At 40.3% G+C, this 12,303-nt stretch overlaps 1 protein-coding gene across 1 annotated transcript in view; it reads right to left on the bottom strand.

Moving 5' to 3' along the window:
- The window catches only part of robo2 (roundabout, axon guidance receptor, homolog 2 (Drosophila)), a 368,275-nt gene that overhangs the window by 27,240 nt on the left and 328,732 nt on the right, over nucleotides 1-12,303 (bottom strand). The window contains exons 20-22 of the mRNA XM_055226050.1: nucleotides 11,791-11,918; nucleotides 9,599-9,868; nucleotides 1,312-1,471 (exon numbers count right to left, since the gene is read on the bottom strand). Coding sequence (XP_055082025.1) covers nucleotides 1,312-1,471; nucleotides 9,599-9,868; nucleotides 11,791-11,918 — 558 coding nt within the window. The remainder of the gene's footprint in view (nucleotides 1-1,311; nucleotides 1,472-9,598; nucleotides 9,869-11,790; nucleotides 11,919-12,303) is intronic.

A 12,303-nucleotide genomic window follows, 5' to 3' on the forward strand; every position in this document is an offset into this window, starting at 1 on the left:
ACTATATACACCGCTACTAATACTGCTACTAGTCCTACTTTTACTATTTCTCCTACCACTCCACCTATAACTATGACTATAACTATAACACCTATAAAATACAACAAAAACAACAACAACTACTACTACTACTACTACTACTACTACTACTACTACTATTACTACTACTACTGCTGCTGCTATTTTTATTCTATCACACAAGTCCTACTCAAGGTCTGCTATTACTACTGCTACTACTACCTCTTTAAAGTTTGTTTAAATCCCAGTATGTTCACCACTACTACTACTATTATTACTATTACTACTACTACTACTACAACTACTACTAGTCCTACTCTTACTATTTTCCTACCACTCCACCTATAACAAATACTACAACTACAAGAACTTCTGCTATTCTACTACTACTACTACTATTACTAGTTTTATTCTCTGACCCTAGCCCTGCTCACGTCTTGATTAAACCTCTCTGTAATGTCTTTATTCCTTGTGTGCATATATTCCCTTTACAGCAGCAGTGCATTTTATGAGTGTGACCTTGTCCAAGTTTCTGCCCACAGTTTCTGAATACAGTTCTGATGTGACAGTTATGACCAGCTCTGCCCTGGACGCTTATACGCACTGGAATATTACTCCCCATAAAGAAGGACGTTCATTAGAGGAATTCGTCAGCTTAATTTGCGTCATTAAGAGCTTGCAGATTTACACTGGACTGGAGTCATTCACATTCAGACTATTATGGGATGGACAGGGAGGAGGACAAGACCTGGCTGACCACACCTGGCTAATTTAACAGGTACAGAGATTACATCTTTATTTGTGGTTTGCTGAATCAACCTCAAATAAAGCTATATGGCTTTATTTGGGGTTGGTTCAGCAAAGTAGCAACACATACAACACTACCACTTCAATTTACAAGTCAGATCTGTGGTAAGGACCCCACTTGCAGTAAGAATGCATGTTTTTCAATAGCAATAAAACAGCAATAAAAACCTGAAATTGGCTGGATGCAAGATAGACAAGTTTAATGCCCACAGACCCCACCACCAGGAAAGTGACATAGTGCAGCCTCACTTCTGTCAGTTTGCCCCAGGGCAGGTGTGGCTACGATAGCACGTTACCATTACTGGTTGTGGAGTGAATGATACAAGGTAACATCTCAAACATAACTGTATAAATCAAATGCATTCATTAGGAATGGGACAAGATCTTGTGCCACGAAATAAATGTATCACAAGATTGTGCACATGAGATTGTGCACATTTTTGTTTGTATGTGGCATAAACAAAAAACACAACACAAATAACTTACCCTCCTGTTTCGTGGAGGTCTCCAGGGTAGTGGTCCATGTCGGTCCCAGGGAGGGGGTGTACGGGGGGCGGAGGAAGAGGCACATTGGCCCAGTTTGCGCCGTTAGCTTTGGTCTGCTTGGACCCAGCCTTGGCCTTCTTCTTTTTCCCTCCTTTCCCACCTACACACACAGAAACCATAAGAGAGTAAGTTTAAAGCAGGGTTCATTTCAGCCTATCATGAAAACAAAACCTTAAAGAAAGAAAAACCAAGAGGAGACAAGCTCCGAGTTCCTCTTTCAGTCTAGGAGCCTCAAACCAAATCATAAACAAACTCATGATCCAAGGACACGCCTGTACATGTCCCATCAAACAGTCACAATACAATGCATTTTCTAGCTGACTAAAACAATTACGGATTCAGTCGAAATTGGAATGACATGTTGGTCATTTTAGTCAAAAGAAAAAAAAAAAAGACTAAATTTGAGTAAGACTTAATAACTACACCATGAATAAAGCATGAACAAATGAAAAAATGCTGAAGACCAGTTATCCACGAACCCGATGGTCATAGGGTTGATTCTAGACACTTCACCCAATCCAATCCAATCCAACTTTATTTATAAAGCACTTTAAAAACAACACAGTGCTGTACACAGGTTAAAACACAAAAACATGAGATGGAACCCACCTTAACTAATATGGTTGTAGAAACAACTTAAGGTGTTAGGTTATCATTTGTTCATAAAGTCTTTCTTTATGGTTTGTTATGGCTAATTTATGTGCACTAATTAATAAGTGTTACCAAATATTTGTTGTAACAATTAACACTTGTTTTTACCCCCCACACACACACACACACACCAAACACACGTACACAGACACACTGCGCACACACACACAGTACACATACTGCACAAGCACACACACTGCACACACACATTGCACGCACGAACACTCTACGCATATACACTGCAGACACATACACAGATGCACTGCACACACACACGCACACACACACTACACACACATGTACACAGACACACTGCACAGACATACACACACACACAGTACACACAAACACAAGTATAGACCCATTGCACAGACAACCACACACACACATAGTACACATACACACACAAACAGTGCATTCTCAGCTTTCTATGGCCCTGCACTGAAAACCTCAAGGTCCGCTCTGATGAAAAGCTTGTGCTCACTATTGATTGATCGGCTGGAAAAACATCACATCTCCATAGAAACAGCCCCCCCACCCCCACTTCACCCCCCCCACCTCCCCTCTCCACCTTTTTTCACTTTACAATGAAATCTCTCACTCTTCACAACCACGCAGCGTAATGAATGCCCGTGCGGTGTCAGTGCGCCCCTAATGGAATTCACCGGGAGTCTATTACTACTTCCATTTCTTTTATTACAGTGACTAGCGGCTAACCCCGAGCTAACCCCGAGCTAACCCTGGGATCTCCCCTCACAATCCGTCTTCATAACGCTGCCAGCCGGGTCAATATTCCTCTTATTCCATTTGGGCACAGTGGAAGAAACCTACTTTTTACATTTTTTTTTAAGGTGAGACACTGCAGGTGAATAGGAAAAAATCTCAAATGTATAGCTAGCCTGTTGATTTGAAATGCCCTAATATTCAAATTCCGTTTGTTAAGTACAAGATAGGAAAGTTTGGTGTCTGTAGGTGCTACTTTAAAGAGGAGGTATTTTACTTCTATGGGGCAACACATAACATATTTAGATCACCATGTTAGCTTTTTATTGTTTTGATAATGCTATATGCATCCAAAACAACATATTAACATGTACTGTATAGTTAGTTTCATGTCACTCCTTGCATTCACAACACAATCAGCGTGCATCCCTCTAATAAAACTACTGCACATCACACCAGGTTTGTGAAGTTGTAGTGTATTGTTTTGTATCATGTTTTTCTATATTTATGGAGAATTGTTGTGTGGGATCATGCAGGATCATACTGCTAACCGTAAGAAGGGTTTGAATAAGGCTAGGGACAGATAAAGCTAAATTACTCAAACATGCATGCATGATATCTAAAATGTCTTCAGACCTGTTTTTGATATGGGAACAATGTTATAACATGGTAAAAAGCTCCAAAATGCCAATTTTGCATAAACTAATTTTTTTTAAATGAAATAATAAAACATCTTGGGCAATGTTGTTGGTTCCACTTAAAAGCCCACGTTAACAGAGCAAAAATGACCAAAATAGCAACAAAACCGTGAACTGAATGAAAAATGAATGCCTGTAGTGTCTCTCCTTAAGTGAAGATATACGGTGTGCAGTAAGCATCCGTCTGAGAGCTGGGTGGGTGCTGGGTGGGTACGGAGCGGTGCCCCCTCCATCTCTGTAATATCATTAAGAGCCCAGATGGAAAAGCATAGATTTTGCAGTTGTCAACAAGGCAATCGATAAAATGAAAAAGCAAAGTTGAAATTGAATGATATTGCTCCCGCTGTAATCAGGGTGCTTATGGTGCGTTAGTGCATTTTAATAAGTGTTATGGTGATGTACTGTTGCACCTAATACAAGTAAACAGGTTGGTGTTGGCAGCCTATGATTCAAATAAAATGTGTTAAATGGAAGAATGAACTAAAAACACTGGGAGAGAGGAGACCAAAGCAAAGATGCTATCACACAATGTTAAGATCTAGAACCTAGACCTCGACTAGAAGTTTTAGTTAATTAGCACATGTTGTGTTTTACCCAAAAAAGTACATTATAAAAGCTGAGCTTAGGCTGACCTACACTGTCTGCTGTGAAAGTAAAAGTGCTTGAAATTCGGTGTTTATTTGCATGAATGGGGGCTGCAGAGCTACTGTGTGACACGTTTATCTGACGAGGGATTTGGATCAACTTAATACCAGCAAGTGAATAAGACTGACCAAAAATGAAGTAAACAGAACTAAACCTAGTTCCACTGGGGTCTGTTCACAGAGTAACGTGTGAAAATGACTAAAGACCTTCACAAGCCCTGACTTTAAAGTGATCATATTGTGGTTAACATTGGATCTAATTCAACTGCTTTAATTAACTGAAGTCTAGAACTGCTAAAGACCCACAGTCTAACCCACATGTTACAATTTCATAGGTCTGATATTTTTATCACCTCTCTCTCCAATCTACAATTCCCAATGAGCACACTTCCAAAATATTAGCATAAAACATTCCTCTACTATTTTTAGCCTCTGTATTTTTCATATTTGATTGTGCAGTTATAATCTCCTCTCCTGACCATCCTTCCCTTTCAAGAGCCTCATTTACAATATTGTTGTTAGCTGGAGCGCGCGAGTAGGAGCTAACATGATAAAACAATCATGTCTGCAGAGCATCCATCGGAAAAAGTCAAGCGTGGCCATGGGATACGATTAGAAACACCATCGACTGGGCTGTACTTAGACAGCGCAGTGACAGTATATGTGCCATACAGTGTCGCCTCGATTACTGCTCTGTTCTGTTCTCATTGTCTGGTGGGTTTATGTCTGGACCACATCATCTCTAGGCTACTTGGAGATCATCTGGAGTCCCGTAGTAATCAGGGTATTAGACTGTAATGGATGCAAGCTAAATCAGACTATAAGCAGGTGATTGAAATGTGAAGCAAGAGATTGTTTGTGAAATTACATAACACATATTATACTAAGTTGACTTTTTTAGCTTTTTAACATGTTATACTGACAGCAGACGGAGCTCCAACTCTTAAATGCCTCACTGAAAACAGAGGTGAAGTTTATAAATTATATTTACCAAATGGAAACATTATTTTAAGTTAGAAAATGTGAAATATGTATTTCAAGGTGGCCAAATGCATGTTTAAAAGAGAATTGAAGCCGCAAGAATGCATCATATGTGCTCTTTAATACAGTTTATGAATGAATCAAAATAGTGTTTAAAAGGTTTATACTGCGGTTTATACTGCAGTTTATACTATGGTTTATACTGTGTTTTATGCTGTGGTTTATACTGCGGTTTATACTGCGGTTTATACTGCGGTTTATACTGCGGTTTATACTGCGGTTTATACTGCGGTTTATACTGTGGTTTATACTGCGGTTTCATACTGCGATTTATGTGCAATGTTTAATATGAATGTTTTAAATACATCAAATATGTCAACATGTTTTCAGTTTTCAATGTCTGAACTAGAGTTTTGCACTGATAAATAAATGTACACAAAATAAAATAATACACATTTTAATCAAAGGTACAGTATATAACTTTCTGGAGGTCACCTGCATGATTCCATGGAAATAGAAAGTTAAAACCATACTTGGGAACATTCTCCAAATGAAAGGCTTAGGGAATTTGTTTTGTGTCCTGTGTAAGCTGTAGTGTAGTGGTTACATCTTATGAGAAACCCAAGGTCACTGGTGTGAGATCAGACCCTGATAGTGATAGGCTCACCCTAACCCTCTTTATCCTAGTCCTAAACTGTGGATAAATAAATAACATTACACATGTTCACTGCCCTCAGAATATCCCACGCCTTAAACACAAACTTATACTGAAACCACTCCTTCCACATGTGGTGACACAGTAGTAGAGTCAATAGCTGCTGTGTCCTATATAACATTCTCATTGTGTAGTCGGCACCATTCTGGAAGAGGAGGCTCTCTGCACTTTGTCCATCTGAGCATCTCTAATGGTGTGTGCACAGACACACACACATATATTTACACACACACATTTACACATACACACATGTGCACACATATGTGCACACATATGTGTGCACACACACACACACACACGCACAGACACATTTACACATGCGCACATATGCACACACATGCATTCACACGTAGGAGCTAGCCCTTTGTAATCATTTTTCCCTCTGATTAAAATATCTTGTTTCTTCATGCCCCAATAATCTTTGATTCGATATCAGCACAGTTCTGTACACTGAGGAAGACGGGAGGGACTATAAGCATACAGAAGGTCCCATGTCTCCTGTAGAGTATTTTTGTGGTATGTCCTCTTCAGGACAGTATCCCGGATGTGTGAGAGTAAATAGGTCACCTTGTCCAGGTTTTAAATCCCATGGGCATGTTCCTTAATCCAGCGACAATGTGTGTTGTCCTCTGTACCAATGATGTTTGCTCCATCCCGGTCCATAACGTGGTTCTCTCTTTTACAGTGGTCAGAAATGGCCAATTTGTGTTGGATACTGTCCTGAAGAAGTCAGACTGCAGATGGCATTGTCATCCCGCCTCCACCGGTATTAAAACAGCGCCAAAATCTGTTTAAATCAGCTGACGGGACACAGCAACATCACATGACCACTCTGAGGCGCTAGTGAGCATTCTAAACTGTCAGGGATGAAAACAAACTATACCTTGGTCTGGAAAAAGAATCTATTCAAATAAATGATCACAAGACAAGATGAGCCTCATTGGACCAGTTCTCTTCCATGTTTTTATACACCTTCCCGAGATTGTGACCATTCAGCTACTAAAAGTGAACTTGTAACATTTTTACTTGTGAAGATGTTTGGTGGGAATTTTCCACAGTATGACTTATAACTTATCAGTCTCATACATATGATGCCACAAGACCAACTTACAGGTCAGATAATGGAGAGGTGACGACGCTCACTGTAAGAATACATGTTTTTGAAGATGTGTTTGACAAAAATGCAAAATAGATATATTTAAATTAGCCAATAATCTCCACGGAGATGGACCAGGAAGTGTTACATAGTGCTTTACAATGCTTTTGAAAGCTGATTTTGAACCCCGCTGCAATGAGCAGTAGCAGAGCAGATGGACAGAGACAGCCACACACAAACAGACACAAACATGCTGCTTTCAAGTGCTGTTGGAATATTTAGGGTACAAATAAAGTTTAACAGGGCTTGACTTTGTTACTTATGGCACCTATAATTTGATTCCAACTGCATTTGATAGCAGCATCCTGACACATGGAAAGAACCAAGCTTAAATTTCTTGCTTCTTTTTATTTTTATATTAGATAATAAAAATAAACAGAGAGGATTTTGAATTCATATTTACTTTTTGAGTAAACTAGATCTGACTTAAAATGTGCCTAAAAATTCTAATTGCACCTAATTGTTTGTAGTTAAAACATTAATAAATCAGATTTGGAATTAGATATCAACAAATCCTTCTGTACGATTCATCAAAATCGTGTTAAGTTTAGTATTGTAAAGTTTGGTGCGTGTAGGTAGTGCTTTAAGGGCTGTCCCTATGGGAGAAATGCATTTTGAGAAAAAAAGTTGCAATGTCCCACATAACTCTATGGAGGCAGGATGATTAAATTAAATACTAAACATATTTCAGTACAGAGTAGACAGTGTTGCTGTTTCCATGTGAAAGCTTGTATGCTAAGAGACCAAACTGATCAATTTTGACATCTCATTATAAATACAAACTAAGTACTAAAGTCTTTCTTTTCTTTTTTTTTTTTTTGTTTATATTTTATATTTAATTCTCCTGCTCTATAGTTATTGTCTCATTAGCATGAAGTAGTCTCAATATTATCGTGATGGTTTTACCACTTCCAAATGTATTGTTGTGACAAGCCTACACACACACACACACCCCTACACACACACACACACACACACACACACACACACACACACACACACACACACGCACACAGCAGTGACAGAGCAAAGCCAAAGCGTGAATGAGAGGGGCCGACCTGATAGGCTGCTGCGCTCTGAGCTGCCCGAGCTGAAGTCCTGCGATTGGTTGTGGGGGATTCTGTTAGATAGTCCCTCGGCCAATCGGTGGTCAGGGATGAAAAGGAGGGCTAAAGGGGGAGGGGTTGAAGGGTAAAAAACCACAGTGTTGTGAGCTGATAGGCTGAGAGCACAGGCACATGCACACATGCAGTTAGAGTGACAGCAAAGCGATGACCAATCAGCATGCGGCACTCACCAGGGACATGGAACCATAGCATTCAACCATTTGTACACTTTTATCATGTTTGTTCTGTCATAACTACTTATTTTGCATAATCATATCTTCACTAGTATACGGTCAGTCTGATTTGGAAATTAATTTCTTATTTTGATTTAAAAATACAAGCTAATGTCACTTGTTTTCTACAAGTGTATTAAGTTTATGTTATTGCAATGCAATAAATAAGCATTTTGGAGAATACTCAAGTGAACTTCTACAGCAGAGAAGTCACACTATTATAAAATGTGTAGAGCCGGCAATGTTTACACTGTGTTTGAGTAAATGATGTCCCACAGAAACAGTGAAAGTGTGCCACGACTCAAAAAATGTTGAAAAATCCTGTTATAGGTAATACTATTGTTCAATTTTTTAATTAATTTATTTTTTTTATAAAACTTATAATAAAATAAAGTTCTATTAATCCATGTAACTATTCAAGTCATACCATATATTTCTACACTTTACTTCTTGGATACAAAAACGTCCTATATTGACTAACCTTTATCAATAAAGAGTGTTAAAGTGAATGAGTTTTATAAGATTGTAAACACATTTTTGTTTATTATGTTGAAATGCTCCTTAGTTGATTTAAAACTATGGGTTCTATTGTTATAACTTAAAATGAAACTAGTCCAGACAATAGGAATAAACACTGGGAAAGAAACAGGAAAGTGAATGATGCACAAACTTAACCCAAACATATCCCCTTGAATCCCTGTAATTAGATCCTTATACTTCAGTATTTGTACATAAATCCTTGAAACAGAATCCTTATACTTGAATCCTTGTACTTGAATCTTTGTACTTGAATCCTTGTCCCTGAATCCTTGTACTTGAATCCTTGTACTTGAATCCTTGTGCCTAAATCATTGTACTTGAATCCTTGTATTTGAATCTTTGTATCTGAATCCTTGTATCTAAATCCATATACTTGAATCCTTCAACCTAATTCCTTGTCCATGAATCCTTGTACTTAAATCCTTGTAACAGAATATTTATACTTGAATCCTTGTACGTTAATCCTTGTACCTAAATCCTTGTACTGTGAATCCCTGTACTTGAATCTTTGTACCTAAATTCTTGTATCTAAATTCACGTACTTGGATTCTTGTACCTGAATCCTTGTCAATGAATCCTTGTACCTGAATCCTTTTACTTGAATCGTTGTACCTAAATCCTTGTACTTGAATCCTTGTACTTGAACCTTTGTTCCTGAATCCCTGTACTTGAATCTATGTCCCTGAATACTTGTACCTGAATTCTTGTACTTGAATCCTTGTACCTGAATCATTGTAGCTTAATCCTTGTACCTCAATCCTTGTATCTATCTGTACTCACTGTTGTTGCAAGAGCCCTTCTCTGGCAGCGAGTAGCCCAGGCTGGTCATCTCGTGCTTGGCCTGCAGAGACGCCTTCCACTGGGGGTCGGGTAGCTCCACAGACAGCTCGTGGATGCTGGAGGAATGCAGAATCTGGGTGGTGGCATAGGGCGTAGCCTGGGATGTCTGGCTGGGGCTGTTGTAGCTTGTTTTGCTGGTGAAGTCTATGGAGCTGTAGATGGCTCCATCTGAGAGCATGGTGGCGCTCTTCTCCTGGGCACTGGAGTGATCTGAGGACAAAGGAGGAGGAGAAGGGGTTATGGTTAGTAGTTGCAATATTCAGTGTTTGCCTGGAATCTTTTATGGTATTAAATGTTTCTATCCAGCATGTATTCAATTACAGATGAGTTTAATTGCCACAAAGTACCTTGAGAAACTTACATTCAGAGTCAGTGAGCTCGCCTCTCCGTGGATCTAACCTGTAACTTGGCCGGGTCACTTGCTTGTCTCCATGGAGATAAATCTTCAATATCTTCATCGTGACAAGCAGGTGGAGAACCCTAAACCTTTAACTTTTAATGTACTTTTAACCTCAAATTATAAATCGGTTGTTGCTCCCATTTACATATAATAGTTGTACTGGCAGAGTAATTGGCCAGCAGTTTCCTCAAATACTTTACTTTGTACTTCTACTACAGAAATAATATTTGGAAGCAACATTTTTGGATACTCCTCAAAAGCAAGGCTTTCAACCAATATTAAATAAAGTCTGTATGCAGCATACTGGGTAAAGGAGTGTCTGGGGATGATCAGAGACTGTTATAGAATGATTCACCGCTGGATGCTTTCAAATCACACCTTCAAACCTGCTCTTAACCGCTCTCCCCCTGGGCAGCAATCCTCCCTCATCCGCGCCCATCCTCCCCTCTCCTCCCTCATTCTCAGCAGGCGCCATATTCACATCCTCCATTACCATAATCCTGCATTGTGTTTTCAAAAATGGCAACGTGCCGTGAGCCTGGTGTATGGTTGGAGTGTAGACTCTGTGGTGCCCAGTGGAGGGTGAGAAGCTACCGGACTGTCCACAAGTGTGGAGCTGTGAGAAGGGGGAGGGGAGTGTCCTTCACGAGTGGCTGCTCCGGACCATCTCCATCCCTCCCTCATCCCTCTCTACTTCCCTCTCCTCCCTCTCTTCCTCTCCATGCACATGTCTGCCATTACTCAGCTGTCGACAACGTGGTGTGTTGGTGCTGCTCTGAAAATGTGTGTGCGTGGGAGGTGTATGTGTGAAGAGAGGACATGAGACGGCAGAAGGCCTAGTCATGGTTTAGACCTGCTTTATACCTGATGGTGTGTTTTAGTCCTATTAGAGACCTGATTTAGTCCTGGTTTAGTCCTGGTTTAATCCTGGTTTAGTCCTGGATTAGTCCTGGTTTAGTCCTGGTTTAGTCCTGGATTAGTCCTGATGTAGTCAGGTTAGAGACCTGGTTAAGTCCTGGTTTAGTCCTGGCATAGTCCGGTTAGACACCTGGTTTAGTACTGGTTAAGTCCTGGAGTATAGTCTTTAAGTGCTTGTCTCAGTCACTAGTCTGGCTTAAATCTTGTTAGAGATCTAGTGTGGTTTAGTCCTGTTACAGACATGGTTTAGCCCTGGTTTAGTACAGGTTTAGTCCTGGCATTGTCCTATTTGAGACCCGGTTTAGTCCTGGTTAAGTCCTGGAGAATAATCTTCAAGTGTTCTACTGGGTTTGGATTAGTCCTAGTTTAGTCCTGGTTTAATCCTGATTTAGTCCTGTATTAGACCAGGTTAAGGCTTGTTTTAGACCCACTCCTAGTTTAGGCCTGTTTTAGACCAGGTTTAATACTGGTTTAAAACTGTTTAGTCTTGGTTTAGAGTCCTTAGAATTCTTGGTCAGTCTTGATGTGGTCGGTCATCTTAGACATGATTTAGGCCTGTTAGTCCTGTTTGGTCCTGGTGTAGACTTGATTTAGTCCATAGAGTTCCTTATGCGGTTTAGTCAAAATTTTGCCTTGTATCGTCCCTCAATACATTCATGTTATAGAGCTGGTTTAGTCCTGTTTAAGAACTGATTGAGTCCTGGTTTATTCCTGTATAGAACCTTGAACACTGTAGTCCTTGTTTAGTCCTGCAATGTCCCTAAGAAGCATGAAAATCCACATGTGTGTATATATGCGTGTGTGTGTAACTGACCTGGGCGTCCGAAGTTGCTGAGCTCGTTGGGGCCTCCGGAGTTGCTGGTCACTGGAAGGTTGGGGGCCGGCCAAGAGTCTGCTAACCAGGGGTACGAGGGGTCAGAGGACGAGAGCAGCCCGGGACGACTGTGGGTGAGAGACACAGAGCCACAGAGAGAGAGAGTTAGACCAGGTAAACGCACCTGCAGGCTAGTCAGAGGGGTCAGAGGAGGAGAGCAGCCAGGGACAACAGTAGGGAAAGAGGCAGAGAGAAGGAGAAGAGAGAGTGAAACTAGGTAAGCACAATCAGGGACCGGTCGGGAGTCTTTTGACCAGGGTTTGTGAGAAAGACAGAGAGAAAGAGGCAGGGTGTAAAGGACTAAAGGGGAGAGTGTAATGTGTGATGTCAGGTAGAATTGTAGTGGCCACTGGAGGCAGCACTTATTCGGTTTTTGAACGCAAAGCTGAAAAAAGCTAAAAAACACAACTCCAAGCATGTTTTTGATGGGGAATCATCATTATAAGAATATGG

This window comes from Periophthalmus magnuspinnatus, chromosome 13 (assembly GCF_009829125.3).
Source record: "Periophthalmus magnuspinnatus isolate fPerMag1 chromosome 13, fPerMag1.2.pri, whole genome shotgun sequence".
Lineage (NCBI taxonomy): Eukaryota > Metazoa > Chordata > Actinopteri > Gobiiformes > Gobiidae > Periophthalmus > Periophthalmus magnuspinnatus.